Raw genomic sequence first — 20510 nt, 5'->3', positions numbered from 1 at the left:
TACATAAGCTACTAGCAAAAGAGGAGAATAGGTGACGTCTTTGTAGGTGGCCAGCATTTTCCCAGTCTTTTCAATAATTTATTATTTTGTTTAAAATGCTTTAACACTCAGGAATACGCTTTAACACACATGGTTCCCATATTATTTTTCTTGCTGGATACATATGTGAACAAGATTTCATGATTTGTTGTTTATTGTTGTGTGCGTTCCAGTCATTCTCAATTTATGGTGACTCTGGAGAACCTATCATGGGATTTTCTTGGCAATATTTGTTCGGGGGGGTTGCCATTGCTATCGTCTGAGACTGAGAGAGTGTAACTTGTCCAAGGTCACCCAATGCATTTCCATGGCCAAGCCAGGATTTGAACTGTGGTCTCCAAAGTCATAGTCCAACACTCAAATGACTATGCCATGCTGGTGTAACTCTATAATTTATGCATAGTGATGCAGCTCCATAATTTAGACTGTAAAATGAGTCTATGAGTTGGATTCCTTGGAATGATGTATCATTAATGGGTATTTAGCTATTGTTGATTAGTGGGTGCCTCTGCTTTTGAGCATTCGTTGAGCTGTGTATTTAAACACCTCTGTAGTGCTATCTAAATGAAGGTCATTCAGCAGACGCTGTGCCCAAAGTATGAAATGTCTATCCTTTTGTCTGGAAAAATACAAAATGGACAGCCCTATCTCAGGTGCAGCATTTTAGCAGTGCTAAAAATGCATATTTGCATCAGAAGAGGAGTTTCACATAAGTGCTGTTCATCTTCACTGATATTTAATCTTTACATCCTTCAAAAGCCCATGCCTCTTGATACTGTAAAGCAAATATGTGCTTCCTCTTTTTTAAATAGCTCAAACAGTTTATCTCATGCTCCCTCTGCATGCGTCTATGGCTTGTTATGCTTTCTTTAAAATACATCTAGCAGCATCTTCATTTACATTGTGTACATGATTTGAAAACTCTCACCTGCACAGGGCTGAATCTGTACCTCTTTAGCAGTAGAAATGGGAAGAATATTTGAACATTCTTCTTTCTTTCTCTCCCCGTTGGCCCAGGGGAGAAAAAGAAACCACCATCACGTGGAGGTTTCTGTTTGCCTGAAGCTCAAGGCAGCACTGAAAAGTGTGGACTGTCTGGGAAATAAATTTTAAAAAATAAAACACCCTTGCCTTGTCCTCTAACCACCATGATTAAAACTGAACTTGTCACCTCATCTTTCCACCGACAAAAGGTTGCATTCCTATGTACTTTCTGACACACAGATTGCTATTGGTCTGTCTCTGGACTCTCCACTCCACCACATACATCTGAGGAAGTAGGCTCAAATCTATGAAAGCTCATGCTACCAACTTGTATATTTCAGTTAGCCTCAAAGGTGCTGCAATATTCATTTACATAGCCAATTCTTGTGAAACTTATGGCTCCCAAGGGAAGGAGATAATTCTGATTCTTTCAATACCCTGAGTGAAATGTAGGCAAAGAGCATAGATTTTGATGGCTCTTTTAGGCCATCCTAACCCAATGACCTTAGTCTGCTGCCTTCCAAACTTGATTTGCTCTATGATTTTATGTGTTCATTGGGTCCAGCATCAGCTGTGTAATGTCTGCCCAGACACCAGGCCTAATTTGCTTTCTGTGGATAACTACATGACACTGCTTGTTTGGTGTCATCCTTTCTGTAAGTAGTCAGTCAGTCAGTTCTGAGCTTTTTATTGCACTCAGTACAGTAAATGTGAGATAATAGAAATAAACTGTGAATCTAATGACCTTGCTGGCATGCTGGACTGCATTTACAGAATGCAGTGCCCTTTTGTAGCAAGCAAGGAAGTGGAAATTGGTGTATATTTCAGCAGAAGAAGTTTTCCCTCCAAATGATTTCATTTCATTTCTTTCTTTTTTTCACTCTTCTTGGTCTCTGTGACTCTTACTCTGCAGGTAGATTAGGGAGAGTTTTGAAATATTTACCACTGAAGTTTGAAATGACTGTTCTTAAAGATGCTGGAGTTAATGTTCATGTTCAAGCATTGTTGATTTCTCTGCCTCATGCATTTGAAATCCAGGCGGAGGAGAATTTACTTTTTTTTTCCCTAGCCGGTTCCTTATTTCCATAGAAACCACCTGAATGTTTTCCTGGTGATCAGTTGCTAGGGCAAAATGTGCCAAGATCCTTGAAAGGGTTGTACTAGTCTTTGATGGGGGAGATGGAAGCTGACAACCTAGACATAAGATACTTTGGTCAGAAGAGGTTAGGCATGCAACAGATGCAGCAGTCAAGATTGGGTTTCCTTGGCTTGCGTGGGTAGGCGCCCATTTGTCAGGGAAGCTCATGACACAAAGTAACAGTAACTCAGGTATCAGCAACTGATGATTTTTAATAGGCTAGCAAATGTTTTCTCCTGAGAAGACTTAACCTTCTGCATGGCTGTGATCAGGTGTGTGTGTGTGAATCTTTAAGGTCTGGACATTATACTTTTTGGTGTAAGGATCTTAGTCATTGTGGGCAGGTGCATCCTAGGGCAGGGGGAGAATCACTCTTCTGCTGAAACACTTTTGCAGCCCCAGTATCAGTTGTGGACATGTATGCAGCTTCTGTATACTGACTCAGACCACTGGTCCATCTAGCCCAAAATTCTTACTCTAACTGGCAACACCTCTCTAGGGTCTTGAGTAGAAGACTCTTCCAGACCTTCAGTCCTTAAAGTAGAGGTGACGGACTGAGTGTGGAACCTTCTGCATGCAAATATGTGCTCTCTGCTCCATTGAGTGATGAACTCTCCCTCAAAGTACAACTTCACTTTCCATCTTCACTTTCTGCCTTACCTGGCAGTTGCAGAAAACACAGTGTATGTTTGCCAGTTATTTCAACTGTGAGATGCCTCTTTCTAGTCTCTATCCTCCTGTGAATATAATTGAAATATCTCATTGGTAGAAAGAGCTATAAATTGTTCCTTTTCCACTGGCTAAGCTGGTTAATTTGTAGCATTGTGCCCTCTGCTTCATTATTTAACAAACCATTGTTTGGTGTTGGAGATAGTAATGGTGATGATATAATGTCACCAGTAACATGCCATGTGTATGATAGCAATATATCTCCCCTGAGGAACTTACAGTCTATCATTTCAACATAGCATGGGGAATATAGGAATGGGAGGATTCTGGTGGCAAGGGAAGATGGAGGAAGTCATTGGTTACAAGATATTTTGTTTACTTCAAGATATTTTGTGGCATGAGGTGAAAACTAAGATGGCACTCCATCCCAAGCCCAGAAAGCTAATGAAACCATAGTTGACTCCCCCTTCACCTCGAGCAATAGAATAATATACTTAAATACATATGAGTCAGTGTAATCATTTTGGGGACCCAGAACAGACTGTGTGCAGCACATTGCTTTTTCCACCAGTGCAGGAGAACAGCTAGAGAGTTCATAAAAACAGCTGGGAGGCTGCCTTATTGCTCCCTAGCATCTTCTGCCTGGTAACATTGTCAACAGAGAGAGAGAGAGAGAGAGAGAGAGAGAGAGAGAGAGAGAGCAGCATTGGGAGGAAACATGAAAAGGTGCACCTTAGATATACAGTATTAACATCTGTGAGTTTATTTTAGATTTGATGTCTACACATCACTCTTGCCCTGTTAGCTTCTAACGGTGCTTTAAGCCTTTAGAGTTATTTAGATACTTTCTCCACCTTTCTAGTAAAAGATTACATTTGAATAATTTTATCATCATAGAAATCCATATTAGGCAATTGTCAAGCTGCTGGAGAAAAAGAGAAGGGGAAAGGAAGGAAATCAAGACAAAGACCCGATTATCTTTTTTGCTATAATGTGACCTGCCATGACATCCATACAGGGAAGAGAGAGGAAGAATGAAGCCTGCCTTCTCAGGCAATTTTCACAGGTGCTGGCCCACCTTTGAGACTTCATCTGTCAGCAAGAAGTCCCTCGTGGAAAGTGGGGAGGAAGAATGAGGTCGGGTCCCCAATCAAAGAGCTGAAAGGAGAATTTCCATTCAGTGCATCACTGAGAACCTGATGTTGATATCAGGGGCCTGGCCATGTTATCTCAAAGGGCCGCAGGGGGAGAAATTCCTCCTTCCAACCTGGTTCCTCAGCTCCACATAAAGCTACAAGTGATTGCCTGTTCTCCTTTCCAGGTGAGGTGCAGGGGCTATTCTCTTGCCTTAGTTGTCTGCCCTCAAACCTCTCCACCCAGGCATCTGTCAAGCCCCTGGAAGGAAGAGAAGGCAATTCAGACTATGAAGATACAGCTGCTCTGCATCTCACATATGAAGATAAACCTGTGTAAAGGAAGAAGATGGAGTACCACAGGGCACAGAACTGTGCAGGCAGAACGGTGGTCCAATGTAGGACTGTGGCATTTGTGTCCTTATCTTTATTTTGCTTGTTATGTTTTTCAACTCAGTACAAAATGTCTGGGAAGTCAGACCTCTAGTGAAAGGCAACTCCAAATATTTTGACTGGAATAGCCTCAGTGGTCATTACCAAATCAGTATCTACATTGAAAAGAGTTTTTAGGATTCATCTCACATGCCCTTTGACAGCTGTCCCTGACTCCTGTGAGAAGGTTGCTTCATTTGCTGAGGATTCTGATGCCAAAGGATATATAACTACCAAACTCTTCTTCTTGGCCTGAGTTTTTAACAGTTTGTTATGGCAAGACCCCCAGTTCAAGTAACTTGTGTGACGGCATTGATTTCTGTGGATCTCAAGACTGGAGAAGGACCCTAGCACGTGTGTTTGGAAGCTGCCATTGTCCCTAGCATTGATGGAAAAATCAAATGCATGAATAGCTTGATGATTTAGCACCTGCAGTTCCATCAAATCAATGGTAGCATTGGGTGCTAGACACATTTGTGACAATCAGTCCATTGTTCATTTAATGAGCCACCTCCATAGCCCCACTGCTGTGACAGGTGTATCCAAAATGGTTTATTTCCTCTCTGCTGAATTCTCTGGCCTCCTAATTATGTTTCTCTTTCATGTCCTGGAGGCGTCCCTGTCTGTGACAGGCCTTGATTATTCGTGTGGTCGATTATATCTAAACGTTAATGAGTTGATTTGCGTGAAGGCTCACTTGGGAACCCTGCCTATGGTCCAGTTTTTCCCTCTCCGTGTTTCCTACATGGAATGATTACTATTCCAAGCAGCAAATGTGTGGATCAAACTTTATGACAGTGAACAAAGGGACTGACTAAGAATTAAGCATGCAGGTTGCTGACATTTCATGTGATTTTTGCCACTTCAGGTGAAAAGCACTACATGAAATTGAAGATAATTATGCTGGTATTCTTTGCCTGGGGAATATGTTTCATATACCTTTGTGGGGAGGTTTTTTTTTCAAAGAAAGTGATGCTGAGTTTAAAAATGCTGCTAAGTTTAAACAGAAACCTGAGGTACAAAAATAAAGTTGCAGATTGGACTCAGTATGTGGTAGAGTACTGTTGAGTTGTTGCACTAATGAGAGCAAAGTCACGATGATTCATTAGTTCTTTTCCTACTCTTGCACTGATTGACTTTGTGACCCCATCACTTTTCTAGACTCTATTTTTTGCTTTTAACCAAACAATAGCCCAGTGGCTATTAGCTCCAGGTTCAGGTAGCTTAGGCTTTATTGGAAACAGAATGATGTAGTGAGGCACTTTCAAATGTCTGCTTTCTCCAGCAATGATATTACCAAACATTTAGGGTGGAGAGAAATGTACTACTTATAAAGAGCTACCCTCTAGGAATGGACAGCAATCAGCTCCAATTTTGTGCGAAAGTGAGAAACGTTCCAAGTGGCTACAGCATTCTAATTCTGGTATTGAATGACCATTGCTCTGCTACCTGCACTAAACCTGCTTGACTAGCAGTGATCCAAATAACTCCTTGTGTGGACTGAGGTTGACAGATGCACTGTGCATTGCATACAAAGGCATTATCCCTTGTGGAAGGAAGCAGTTATCTTTTGGAAAAGGAAGCAGTTCAGATTTGTAATGCAGGATATTCTTTATACACATATACCATGATCTCATCTCATTCTTATGCATACTGTGTACAGATGTAGAAAAGGGCAACCTGATTGATTAAGCCTCAGGCTGGAAATGTGAGGCTTGTTAGTTTAGAAGAACACTGAGTAAGGCAGGGGGATATGATAGAAACATCTAAAATTATATGTGGTGTGGAGAAAGTAAATATGGAGGAGCTTTATTTTTCACTTTTCAGTTTTTCTGACATGCCGCCAATGTGTCTCCTACTTCTTACTATTTTTCTTTAAGGGAAAGTTCAGCTTTAAGAACAGTCCTACAAAGTTTGCTGATTGTTTATTAATTGTTTTGTTGGTCCTATTAAAAACATTTTCCTGTCCATGTTTTAGGATTTTAATTTTCCTTTATTCTTATTGTATTGAGATTCTGGATAATTAGGCCCATGAACACGGACATTTCTATTTCAATCTTCTCTTTAAAAAGTCAGGACATCAAGATGCAATGGTTATTTGATGACCACCAGCCTGGACCTTTGAGTAAACCATGAATTGGGTAGTGTAATTCTTGCGGAGGAATGTCTCACAAACAACTACAGGTCTCTCTGTATCTCCTTGTTGCAGTCCTAGTCTTAATTAAATAACAGAAGCATACATTGTTTTAGCGAAGGGTTTGGTCTAACAACTCATCCAGAATAATGCTGTTTTTTCGCTAATGCTGCTGAAGTTTTAAATGTGCTCTAGAACATTGCACAAAATCTGTACAAAAGAGACACAAATACAAAGAAATTAGGCCCCATACAGACAGGCCAAAATAAAGCTGCTTCGGGTCACTTTGGAGGTATGCTGTTTAAATTATGCATGCGTCCTACGAGTCCGGAAGCTGCGCCAAAGCTGTGTTCCAGTCCTTAGGATTGGATTGTAGCTTTGGCGTGGCTTCCGGACTCTTAGGATGCATGCAGCATTTAAACAGAATACCTCCAAAGTGACCCGAAGCAGCTTTATTTTGGCCTATCTGTATGGGGCCTTAGTTTCTCAGCAAAATGAAATACATGTTCTTGGTAGTCTGGTTTTTTTTTTAACCAGAATAGACTATGAAATTGATGATTTCTTTACCTCAAGAAGAGCCTGCGATTGGACTTACAAGTGTTTTTAAAGCTTAAGATCATAAAGGATGCCTTTACTAAAGTAGTCTGACGGGTGGGCTAAAACTCTCTGCTAACACAGAAATGGTTTGGATTTTCCCCTCAGCTAAACCCATCTTCAATAAAGAATATTCTTGTGATTTCCATTCATTGAATGAAAGTCTGAATTCTACATGCAGTCTGTGTTCTGACATACCCTAAAGATAAACCAGAGCTTAGTATGTGAGCATCTTGTAGGATCATGTAGATGTCATTGGATTTCAGATCCCATTAAGTCAGTGATTAGTGATGATGGGAGTTGCAGTCCAACAACCTCTGAAGAGCTTTAGTTTTCTCTCACCTGATTTAACACTAAGAGAATAAGACTAACTTCCAATATAGGAAGTTTCCTCTTCCATCTTACTTTAGCCACAGTTTACTGCATGCTAAAAAAACAAAACACCACACAGCTCCAAATGGTTAGTTTTTATTTTATTGCAGTTAGTGCAGACAAGTCAGCTTCAACTTGGCTTGAAAGTTAACTTGTTTCTATTAATTATAGTTACATTTATTTGGAGTTTGTCCAGATTTAGTTAAAACAGCAAGCTGTAGGAATGGAAATGAAATCTTTTGAACAGATGAATGAAAGCAACTGGAGTGTTGTGCAAATTCAGCATTTCAGTACAACAAAGTAATTTAATTTCCCCCCAAATAATAGCTTGTTGTTATTCTTTGGTAGAGCAATTGGAAGAGGTTTAAAATAGTGAACATTGTGCTCCATAAAAAGTAATTCCATTACTCTCTTGTCAATCTTCCTTTTGGCATGACAGAACAGTTCCCATTAATGAACATAGATCAACTGGATTTTTCAGTTAGTTGCTTTCGTTATATCCTGCCTCGATTGTATTTTGTAGAAAGCGGGATATAAATAAATTTTATTTTATTTTATTATTTATTAATATTATTGTTAGGAAACACAATTTATTTGGAGATGGAGTTGTACAATACAGGGATTCCCATGCATTTCATAGTTAAGAGGAACTGGGGTAGAAGGAATGTCATCAATTACATGGCTTTTAAAGTTCCTGCAGTGCTGTCATATGGCCAGCTGTGGGCATTGGAAGAGCGTCTTCTCTACAGCTACTAAAATACAGCATTAATGCTAGAAAGGGAGCACCTTATTTCAAAGGGCATTCCAGTTCTTCATCTTTCAAGTTTATGGACAAACTGTGACTGGGTTATCTGAATAACAGTTCTTCTACCTTACTTATGCATGTTTATATCTGTGGGAATTGGCATACACACCACATAATATGGTGAAGCCACCCTTTGTTTAGGCAGCTTAGAAATGATTGAAGAACTGGTTTAACATCCTGTATAGATGAGAATGTGCCCACTAGGGCTGCTACTAGGGCTTTAGAGTGAAGAGCACAGTGCTTCATAGGAATATTGCATCCACAGCCAGCTGGCTGCTTGCCTGCCTGCCTATGACAGTTGACTGGCAAGTACTGAATGAACTGTGAGCCATTTGCACAAACCCTGTAGCCCTGTTATTTAATTAGCTCACTTTTATTCCAAATGCATGTACACTGGCAGAGGGGTTGACATAACTAACCTTATGGTGTTTGGAAAATTTAGACATACGATCCAGATTTTTGAATGGTGTCACATTGTGTGTGACACCATGAGGCAGTGTATCCTGCAGCAAGGGGTGGAAGAATAACCTAGCAGGTTTGCTAACTGGAGCTCTGGGTTGCCTAGCCATACATCCTAATGCCATTGGTTTATTTATGCCAGCTAAGTCACATAACATGTACAGATTGCAGGTGGGTGGTACCAGCATATCTAAGGTGGTGGATCAGGGCATTTGTACACTTCTTTCCATCCCTGCCAGCAGCTAGGGGTAGGTAAGCAGTCAGTAAGCTGCTGCTACAGCAACAACAGTGGTAACGACCACCATCATCATGGGTATGCAATCTTCCTGCAAGCAAGCTGGGGGAAACTCCAAAAGCTGGATTCAGGTTTATGATGATAGACTATAATAAATAATATGTATATTGTTGGCCCTCCATTTTCGAGAGGAACCGTTTCGGATACCCCCCCCCCATGAAAAACAGAAGCTTGCGCTTATTCAAGTCCCATAGGCTTCAATGGGACATGTACGCACCATTGCAAATAGTGGAGGTCGCCCCTCCATGTATATTCAAGGGCGCGGATCTCAGATCCACACATTAGTAGGAGCGACTGTATTTGTAGAAATGAGAAGCAGTTGGGTCAGTGTACACATGTATTAGATAAGTGAGATTGAAAAGGCTACCTAGTCGGTTGAAGTGTATCTCAAGTGTTGCTTGTCATCCTTTGTTCTAGAATGTGACGAAAACAGTGGAAGAAGAAAAGCCACAAGCTCCTACCATCCAAGAGCTGAAGGAGAAGATTGAGAATTACAATTCAAAAGTCAACAATTGTTTGCTGATGAAGCTGGTTTGTATTACATTTTCTGCATTGTTGTTTAATTTCATTGTACTGAAAGGTATTGTTATTCTATCTGCAGGATGTTATGTTGAAACTGATTTGAGTTTCCCTTTGTGCTAGAAGCCCTGATTCTTGAGGGTCACCCTTCCCCATAAATGGGATGACTACCCAAATTCTGGAACTAGGTTTAGCCCCCAAGTTTGGGGAAAGAATGAACAGAATAATGGAAATATATGCACAACTGAAGGGCTAATGCCATATGAAACAAGTATGAAACAATGTTATTTTATTTCTAGTCCTTCCCTGTTCTTTGGAACAGTGCTTCGCAAGCTATCTGATGTGGCAGATGGGCATTTCCTCCCCTAATGTACCATGGACTTGTACCACATTTGTGCCATATTATTATTGTATTCACAATGGGCCCATAGAGACAAGTCAAAATAAAGCTGCTTCAGGTCACTTTGGAGCTATGCGGTTTAAATGACACACGCATCTTAAGAGGCCAGAAGCTGTGCCAAAGGTGCACTCCAGTCCTTAGGACAATATTACCAGACAATATAGTCAACCCTCAACTTCTGCAAGGATTGGGGGGTGCAGGATCCCTGCAAAAGGAGAAAAATTGTGAGTATAGACCCACTATCCCCCCCCCCCCCGAGAACACTTCTCTAAGCATTTGTAGGTCATTCGTGCAGTTCTGTGGTCAATGTCCAACTGTATAACATGGTATCAGATGGCTTTTTAGAGTCAGCTGGAGCCCCAAAGAATACACACGGGACTTTGAACAGAGCAAATGATTCTAAATACTGAATAAGCAACTATCCCTATTCTGCCTTTTCTCCATCCCATCCTGTTTAGCTACCTCACACGATTGCTATGTGAGAGAGCAAGAGGCAAATATAATGGATAAGAAGGTGTAAAAAATTTATGTTTACAGAAAACTGGTTGCACTGTATTTCCAACATAATGATAGTACCTAGCAGGGGCTTTGTTCTCTGTGTCATCAGTCCTGTAGTGAGATGACCTGGAGGCATACTTATAGACTCCATTGTTTCAGAGTATGGCTGCACCACATCTGGTGCAGTAGTATAGGGGAGTTGACTGGAATTCTCCAGGATTCTGTAAAATAGAGCCATGATAGTTAAAGTGGTATCAGACTGCTATACCTGCATAGTGTACATAGACTGTCATGCCAGGCAGAAATTGCAGTTTCAAGGTATGGTTTATTTGGTTCACTAGCGATGGCTCACAGAAATTCTGGTAAAGAGGGTGATCTTAAAACATACTTTTTAAAGGAACTGATCCAAAGGGCAGGTATACATGAGAATATGGATATGTCTCTCCATCTGAAATCCCTCAGAACTTGTTTCATGAACCTGCTCTATGAGCTATATAGCAGCTCAAATGACTGTTCCATATCCAAATTAATATTCAGTTGACTCATTCATAGTCACTGGGATGGCCTTTGAATAGTGGCTGGGATTCTATTGTTACAGCCCAGATGAGTCAGGATGAACACAACATGCCACATCCCGTTGTGGTTCAGCATCTGCCCCTGTGGTTCAGCGTCAGCTCCATTCCTCTCAACACAGAAAATGCACCCTTGCTTTCAGCTGGCATTCTTGGTTCTGTCCCTCTCTGGGAGAACAGCCTGATCTAAAATATTCATACTTAATAGGAAAAAGATAATTTTTCATTCAGTTCAGTACATCCTCTGAGTCTTTCACCTCTGATTTGCCTTAAGTTAGTTGGAAACTTGTGTGTGTGTGTGTGTGTGTGTGTGTGTGTGTATTTTTAATTTACTTTTCCAGGTAGGTAACCTCAACTCCACAAAGTATCTTGAAGCTCAGAACCCCAAAGAACAATTAGAAACCTGCATCCAAATAATTGGATTCCTACTGCAAAGTAGATTTTTATGGGCAGGAAAAATTGTGCTTATGGAAAAAAGATGGATTTACTGTCTGTAGGCACTAGTTCATCATGAAAATAGTCTGTGTACCATGGTCCAAATAACTTAACAAATAAAATGCCACCAAACCTACATTTCCCATTCTTTAACTTTCATTTTAATGTCATCTGCTCTTTCCTCAGAATGATGATGGCACTTACACAGGTTTCATCAAAGTACACCTAAAACTACGTCGGCCTGTGACAGTCCCAGCAGGGATCCGGCCACAGTCCATCTACGATGCCCTCAAGGAGGTCAACTTGGCCAACATGACAGAGAAGAGGACATCCTTCTACCTGCCACTTGATGCCATTAAGCAGCTTCACATCAGCAGCACTACCACTGTGAGTGAGGTAATCCAGGGACTTCTGAAGAAATTTATGGTGGTGGACAACCCACAGAAGTTTGCACTTTTCAAGCAGATGCAGAAAGATGGCCAAGGTGAGATGGTGTTCTCCTTTAAGGCAATAATAATTGTGCATTGTTAGTCTGCAAAGAGTTGTGTGTCATCAGGCTGGTTTTCTTGAGCAACCTAATCCTTTCATAGTTTCCTTCCCTCCCCCCCCCCCCCCCCGACCAGACTGGTGATGCTACTGTGATCATAATGGTAAAGTCTATATGTTCCATTTGTGTTTGGAGTCCTGCCTCAAGTAGAATGGGCCCTAGACATTGTAGTATTTTAAAGGTGAAAATATATCACAGAACTTTTACTGAAAGTCCATGAGAATGAGAGATTTCTGAAACTGACTTCCTAAACAACAAGGTCCAACTCTATATTGAGAGTCTGTGGTAGAACTTTGAGTGGAATCAAGGATTTTCTGGGATGGAACACAAGTTTTTTAAATTGCAGATCACTGTGGAAAAATTTTCTTCAATTTTGAATGTAAATACATCCCAAAATATAAAAACTGCAGGACAAGTAATTTAGCAATTTCAGTGCTGCCTATTTTGAGGACAGTATGCTTGTTTGTGGATCCTACTATGTTGCAAGCATGTTCAGCATAGGGTACCCTTCTTCTGTGCAAGGGACATTTGACATGCTACTTCAAGAGGAATCTGGAAAGGTCATGATAGTACTTCCTGCTTGAATTTGTGGTTTGCGAGCAAGACAATTCCCAACTTGTGCAACTAACTCCCACGATAAATTACACTTTGCCACCTAACTCTGTGCTCATTACTTTTACATATAGGAATGTACCCTAGTTCAGTGGCAGACCACATGTTTTTTGTGCAAAGGGGTTTGCCAGCATGCAAATTCCTAACTTGTGCAACTAATTCCAAAAACAAATTACACTTTGCCACCCTCATCCCCACACTGTGCTCATGACCTTTACATATAGGAGTATGTCCTAGCTTAGTGGAAGAGCTCATCGTTTGTGTGCAAAATGTCCTGTAGCAGGCATCTCCAGTTAAGGATGTCAGCATACAAGACAACTGTACATTTTTTCTTGGCAGTTATAAATGGCTGATTGTAGCCCTCAATTCCAAAGAATTTAAAAGAAATGTTTAAAAGTGTGATTCACTTTTGGTGATTCACAACAAGTCACTCCTTTGCAAGAAGGGAGGTGAGAAGGAAGGAATGAAGTTGGAAACAGTAGTAGCCCTCTCTGGGCACTCCATGAGACTCTGGGTTTGACTGGCCTTCACAACATGGATGAATGTGAAACGATTTTTCATAAGACCAAATTAGCACTGTTTTCTTAAAGACCCCAAAGTGATTCTCTGTTTTTGTCCCTTCTGCAGTTCTCTCTCAGAAACTCCCAGTAACAGAATACCCTTTGTACCTCCGGCTGCTAGCAGGTCCTGACACGGACATTCTGAGTTTTGTGTTGAAAGAAAATGAAACTGGGGAAGTTGAGGTATGTCTGTAAGCTGCTCGGCTTTTGAACCTGCACAAACACGCTCCATGTTCAGAAAGTACACAGCCACATTAAACAAGCAGCAATCTGCAGCCACGTGGGTAGAATCTGAGTGGGTGGGAAAAGCAACTTCCTGTCTTTATAATGCCACATTTTGTTACTATAAGACTGTTAGATACCAGCATTCTAGGTGAGGAAGAACACTGAAGTAAATAAAAAGATTCCTTGAGATCATAACATTTTAAAACACATTATAACACCTTTCTTTATTATTTGAACTAATTTGTTTTGAAAAATTAGGCTGTATATGTAACAAAAGCCCTTTGTAGAGAACACAATCCTTAATTATATAACTTTTAAATCACTATTCAAGAGATAGATTTAATTTTTTACTCAGTGCTATATATTTGTGTTTAGTTAACCAATTGACAGAAATGACTCCCAGCATCCCTTTCCATATTTAAGTTCATAGAATCATAGAGTTGGAAGAGACCACAAGGGCCATCCAGTCCAACCCCCTGCCATGCAGGAAATCCAAATCAAAGCATCCCTGACAGATGGTCATCCAGCCTCTGCTTAAAGACCTCCAAGGAGGGAGACTCCACTACACTCCGAGGAAGTGTGTTCCACTGTCGAACAGCCCTTACTGTCAGGAAGTTCCTCCTAATGTTGAGGTGGAATCTCTTTTCCCGAAGCTTGCATCCATTGTTCTGGGTCCAAGTCTCTGGAGCAGCAGAAAACAAGCTAGCTCCCTCCCCAATATGACATCCCTTCAAGTATTTAAACAGGGCTATCATATCACCTCTTAACCTTCTCTTCTCCAGGTTAAACATCCCCAGCTCCCTAAGTTGTTCCTCATAGGACATGGCTTCTAGACCCTTCACCATTTTGATCACCCTCCTTTGGACATGCTCCAGTTTCTCAACATCCTTTTTAAATTGTGGTGCCCAGAACTGGACACAATATTCCAGGTGGGGCCTGACCAGAGCAGAATAGAGTGGGACCATTACTTCCCTTGATTTAGACACTATACTTCTATTGATGCAGCCTAAAATCGCATTGGCCTTGTTAGCTGCCGCATTGCACTGTTGACTCATGTTCAATTTGTGGTCTACTTGGACTCCCAGATCCCTTTCACACGTAGTCTTGTTCAGCCAGGTGTCACCCATCCTATATCTGTGCATTTCATTTTTCCGCCCTAACTGCAGTACCTTACATTTCTCTGTGTTGAAATTCATTTTGTTAGCTTTGGCCCAGCTTTCTAATCTGTTAAGGTCATTCTGAAGTTTACCTCAGAGGTATTATCTACTCCTCCTAATTTGGTGTCATCTGCAAGTTTGATAAGTATGCCCCCAATTCTGTCATCAAAGTAATTGATAAAGATGTTGAATATCATTGGGCCCAGGACAGACCCCTGTGGGACCCCACTGGTCACTTCTGTCTAGGATGAAAAGGAGCCATTGTTGAGCACCCTTTGGGTTCGGCCAGTCAACCAGTTACAAATCCATGTAACTGTTACCCTGTCTAGCCCACATTTTACAAGCTTGTTTGCAAGAATGTCATGGGGAACCCTGTCAAAAGCCTTACTGAAATCAAGATATACTATATCCACAGCATCCCTTCATCTAACAAGCTGGTAATTTTATCAAAGAAAGAGATTAGATTTGTCTGGCATGCCTTCTTTCTCTGAAACCTGTGTTGACTTTTTGTGATTATGGCATTGCTTTCTAGATGTTCACAAACTCTCTGTTTAATGATCTGCTCTAGAATCTTTCCTGGTATAGATGTCAGACTAACTGGACGATAATTGTTGGGATCTTCTTTTTTCCCCTTTTTGAAGATGGGAACAACATTTGCCCTCCTCCAGTCTTCTGGCACTTCTCCTGTTCTTCAGGAGTTCTCAAAGATTTTTGCCAATGGCTCCGATATTACATTTGCCAGTTCTTTTAATACCCTTGAATGTAGTTCGTCTGGTCCTGAAGATTTATATTAGATTAGATTAACCAGATATTCCTGTACTATTTCTTTATTTATTCTGTGCTGAAATTCCCCTAACAGCAGGAAAATGGATCCACATCACTAAGCTTCAAATTACAGAAGTGTGCTGAGGACTGAATTGCATTGTCTCCTTTTTTTGTGGGTCTTAGAAGCAAGTTCCACATTAACAATAATAAGCATGTGTCCCCAAACTTTCAGTGGGCTTGGTTTTGGGGCCCCCACAGATGGGTGGATACACAGGAGTGCAAATTCACAATAGTCAATGGATAGAGACGTCAGTGTGTCCATGGATGCACCCTGTCATGGGCTAGTATGTGCCAGGGTGCTGTGTAAGTGTTCCAACCGCCGATGGCTAGCCCATCAACATGGTGGGTACACTGCAAAAAGCTTCTTTTAAATTTTTCAAGGCGATTGCTAACAAAATGGATATCCTTAGAGCGGAATTGATTCCTGCATGTTACAAGATAAATTGCTAGAAATATGAGACTGAAAACAGGTCTTCAGCACTGGGAAGCCTCCTGTCTTTCTAGATTTCTCCTACACCTTCATCTTCTGCAGAGCTGGCCCTTATGGAACCCACTGGCAATTCAAATTGTTTAAACACTGATTTGCAAAATAACATTTTTATTAGACTCATAGTACTCTGATCTCACAGTCACACAGTATTTCCCATCTCCAGATCTTAATAGTGATCCAAAGAGGTATGTGTGCACCATTTGCCCCTGGTCTGCATTCTTCCATTCAGAATATGCCCCGACTCGAGCCCAAAACATCTCTTTATACTCAAAACTGAAAAAGTGGACTTGAAGGGGCTTGTAATGAGATTATTTTAAAGGTTACTACAGCTATCAGTTGTGCAACAGTTTAACATGATTGTTACAGAACAATCCCCAAATTATTCTCAAACAATTTTTTTAATGTTTGGAATACTCAGTTTTGGTACAGGAAACAGTTCAAACCAAACAAACTTGTGCACATATTGGGTTGGATCCAAACCAGCTGTTTTGTGAATAAAAATATCCATAGCATTTGAGAAATGGACAGAGATTCGGCTCACATTCTCTGCCCCCCCCCCCTCCGGCCAACACAGAAAGTCATGGCTGTTGCTTCCCCTTTGCAAACCCTCACATACTTCCTCTTACACTGCTCTAAAGCAGGGGTGGGCAACTGTGAGGGATCCTGGGCAAATAACCCAACCTCATATGAGCTGCAGTCCTGCAGCCAAGCCCACATGTATCTTCTTAAAATGGTGACAGGATAAGGTTACTACAGTATTTTGAGAGTGACTGCAGAAGAAAGCAGGCATTTAGAGGTAGTATGAGGTTCATGGGAGCTTGCGGGCATGGGACGAGACATTTTCACATGTTTTTATGCATTTGGGGAGCTTCCTGAGTGATTTTATGGTCAAAATTGCTCAGAAATCTTTTTTGTTGTTGTTGCAAGATTGGGTTTTTGGAGACTAGTGGGGTCAAGTGTCACAAAAATGAGGTTCAGGAGCTACATTTTACCCATCTTCTGGTATAGATTTTCAGAGCATAGGAACGACTCCAGGGAGAGCAAAAGGATAAATAGAAATCAAAGCTGTACTTCCTTTGTGGGTAGTGGAGCATCACCTGTTGTAAGTCTGAATCCAATCCAGTGAGACACTCTGTAAGGTTAAAAGTCTGTGCAATGGGTTGTGCTTTCTCAGAGGTTGCATACAAATGCTCCATAATGCTGCCACTTCTTCTGCAAGCACGCACACTTCACTCTTATTTTTGATGGCAAGGGGGAAGCTAATAGAAAATTGCACACACACAAAAAAAAAGAGCTCAAGACCTTGGTGCCTTTTAGACAAATAGTTGCACTATTGTGGGGTCCAACATAATTAACTTGGCATATATTTGTGCTGCGCTAAAAGTATATAGGATCTTGGTCAAAATCTATGTTCCATTAAATTGCAGTCACTGATCTCAACAACAACAACAACAACAACAATATATTTATTTGTATTCTGCCTTTTCACAAAGGAAAATGAATAAAACCTAGCAAATTCTTTTCCAGAAAGTGATCCTTTACATGCAATGTATGATTTTTCATCTCATCTTTCAAACCCAGAAGGACTTAGATGTACAGTGCACCCATGCCATACGTGGGCGCGCCATACACAGCTTTCAGCTTACACTGAAGCTACGCCATGTGAAAAAGAATGGCATGTGTGCCGCACTGCATGCACGCACCCCTTTGTTTTCAATGGGGTGCAAGCATACTCATTTTTTGCCTTACATGGGGTGTGTGTGTGTCTGGAATGGATCCTCTGTTTAAGGGAAGGGGCCACTGTTCTCTTCCTTTTGCAGCACTTCTGCTTTGTTCTCCTGAAGGTTTCAGAATACCTCTAATGATCTAAGGAGGATGTATTATTGGGGAGGGCCTGCAGAAATTCAATGGGACAGGTTATATCTAACATCTGTACCAGGATCGGAACTGTACATCTTCTATTCCCACTCCTATTTTCCCAGGTCCCTAGAAGATTCCAGATGCCCATCCCCCAATAAACTGTTAACATTTTACAGTGGATTGTTCCACAGTGCTCACAGATATCTTGTATAGGCATCAGGAGTGGTGAACATTATTTAACACACACCCCAAAAACCCCCGGAAAACCTCCCATCTAACACATCATAATGTGACATTACTTCTCGTTGCAATTTTTGGCCAATACTCCAGCTGAAAATGGGCTTATGTGTTTACCATGGCAAGCCACCCCTGACCTGTATTCTCTTATGCTTAGGTAAGTATATAGATTAGGTGTCAACCTTTTGTTAGATGTCTGCCTGTAGACTGCATATCTATACACATATATAAAATAAACTGAATGTGTGCTAATCTAAACTCTCTCTTTATCCCCCACCCTTAGTGGGATGACTTCTCTATTCCAGAGTTACAGAATTTCCTGGTAATACTAGAAAGAGAAGAAAAAGACAAAATTCAGCAGGTACAGAAGAAGTATAACAGGTTTAAGCAAAGACTGCAGGAGGCCTTGAAAGAAGCAAATGAGAAACCTGGATAACCAAGTCTGGGCAGTGTGGCTAGTGATAAATTAAAATTTTAAAATATATACATATATATTTAAAAACAAAACAAAATTAACACCCAACCAAGTCTTTTCTTCTCAGGACACTTTTCCAATTTGGCTGCAGTCTAAGGTGTGCTTAGAATTGGTTGTTACAAAATGGGAAATGGATGTCCCCACCCACTGGCCCTCCAGACATCAAAAATTGAATGCTGCATCTCCTTCTGAGTGATCAACCTGTATGGCATAGCCTGGAAACTTTGCAGTAAATGTTGACTGTCCAAGGAATTGGTTTTCATATGGTACAAATGCTAAGGGCCAGCCCCAAACTCTATCTTCCTTTTCCCGTATCCCAATACCTCACCTGCTGGATTTGTGCGTATGTGTGGCAGAAGTGCAATGAATGTGCTCTCTTGTGGTAATTTTATCACATGAGCTACTGAAAGGTCCACATCAGCTCATGAAGAATTATTGCTCTGATAGACTCTACAGTGTAGACGATGCCAAACAGACTGTTGCGCCATATGAAGAGAACAGATGCCAAGAAAGCTGTAGATGTACAGCAGTTCTTGATGGTGCTAGAGTGCTTTGGCCTTGAGTTATTATTTCTATTTTCTCAGGGGGAAAGGGGCATATTTTTGCGGGTGTATGAGTTGTCTTCTTTGTCGTACCCTCCAGCCTACTATTTGAAACATTGCCCTAAATTTGGAAGCACTTCTTATGTAGCAAAAACTGGGACTACTATCAAGAGATCTGACAGCAAACTGATTTTGAGATTTGCCCCTTAGTATGTTCAAGATGTCAGTGTGAAATTAACACCAAGGCCTTGAAGGGAAATGAAGTGATCATGTTATGGGGTCACAAGTACTTGCAGATGAACTATAAATCTGCAGCTGCTCAGTCTCTGCTGTCTCCCTCCCTGATGTTGAATTTTCAGCTTGGAGCTACAGTGCTTGATTGAGAGGTTCTGCTAAAGTAAGAGTGAGAAATCTGTGACCCTTCCACATATTGTTAGACTCCAGTTACCATCTGTCTCAGCCACTGTGGCCAGTGATTAGGGAGGATGGAAAATGTGGACCATCATATGGAAAGGTATAGGTTTCTCCTGCCTCTGTGCTACATCAAAAGGGAAGTGATCAATACGACCTGTGCAAGTCATCACCATAACTGATTTATCTGCTTGTAGGGTCATTCTTCTATAGCCAATAGTGTCATTAGGCTCTTCCATGTAGCATGGACATTTAAAAAGCAATGTGGTAATACATCAAGTGTTACAAGACATGGACAGGGCACTTAAGCATCAAACAAACAATACTGGCAAACTTACTTAGAACTCCTTGTGTTTTGCACAGCGCTTTCTCCTTGTACCTCTAGTCATCTTACACTTGGAGGCAGAGTTGGATATTCTTCAGCTATTGCTGCAGTTGTGGGAATGACCAGCCCTGCCCACATCACTGCATTGCATCGGGTGGACACACAGTTGACAACCCAGTGGTTGTAGCTATAGCTGCCATTTCCAGGCACATGGGTGACAACTTGCTCACTGTGATATTAGGACAGAAAGCAATCTTTTTTTCCTGCTTATCTCTAAGGAAGTGGCATTGTAAAATAAAGGAACTGGTTTCCCGTGTTTTAATGCCCTCCTTCAAGATTACAGCATAAATCTGAATTTTTAAAAAAACTAGTTTTAAAAAAACCACCCTCAACTTCCCTTTGGGGGTTAATTTCAAAATGTGAACTGGCAAGCCAAACAGGTGTGTGTGAAGTGTCTTGGCAGCAACTGTTGTCTGCCTCAGCAAACCCAAGAGGTACAAGCAGACATTCCCTAACAAACCTTATCCTATTTTGCCCTTGGTTTAGGACAAGAAAGGCAACCTGCCTTCCCTCCTTGTTTGTATACGATGGCGGGTTACAAACCGCCATGAAAGTACGCGCGCAACGCGTACTAGGGTTAGGGAGGTGTGATGCTTCCACACCTCCCTAACCCTAATACGCGCTCTGCGCGTAAAAAATGACGGTGGCCGTTCCAGACGGCCGCCGTCATGAGGACGTCATGGCCGCGCCGCCTCTACACGGGGCG

The 20510-nt window shown here is 41.3% G+C and overlaps 1 protein-coding gene across 3 annotated transcripts in view; it reads left to right on the top strand.

Annotated features, from left to right (window-relative positions):
• Positions 1–20510, top strand: part of LOC149315957 (ras association domain-containing protein 5-like) — a 131786-nt gene extending 111276 nt beyond the window's left edge. Inside the window, exons 3-6 of one of the 3 annotated variants that reach the window (XM_089514488.1) lie at positions 9472–9585; positions 11665–11962; positions 13265–13380; positions 18275–20510. In XM_089514488.1, the coding sequence (XP_089370614.1) occupies positions 9472–9585; positions 11665–11962; positions 13265–13380; positions 18275–18427 (681 nt within the window). In that variant the 3' untranslated portion in view covers positions 18428–20510. The remainder of the gene's footprint in view (positions 1–9471; positions 9586–11664; positions 11963–13264; positions 13381–18274) is intronic. The other 2 variants (XM_089514490.1, XM_089514489.1) reach the window with 2 other exon arrangements.

Source organism: Sceloporus occidentalis, unplaced genomic scaffold (assembly GCF_023333645.1).
Source record: "Sceloporus occidentalis isolate IW3139 unplaced genomic scaffold, rSceOcc1.0.p SCAF_3, whole genome shotgun sequence".
NCBI classification, from domain to species: domain Eukaryota; kingdom Metazoa; phylum Chordata; class Lepidosauria; order Squamata; family Phrynosomatidae; genus Sceloporus; species Sceloporus occidentalis.
The sequence above is the reverse complement of the archived record's forward strand: the minus strand, read 5'-3'. Positions and strand labels throughout refer to the sequence as shown.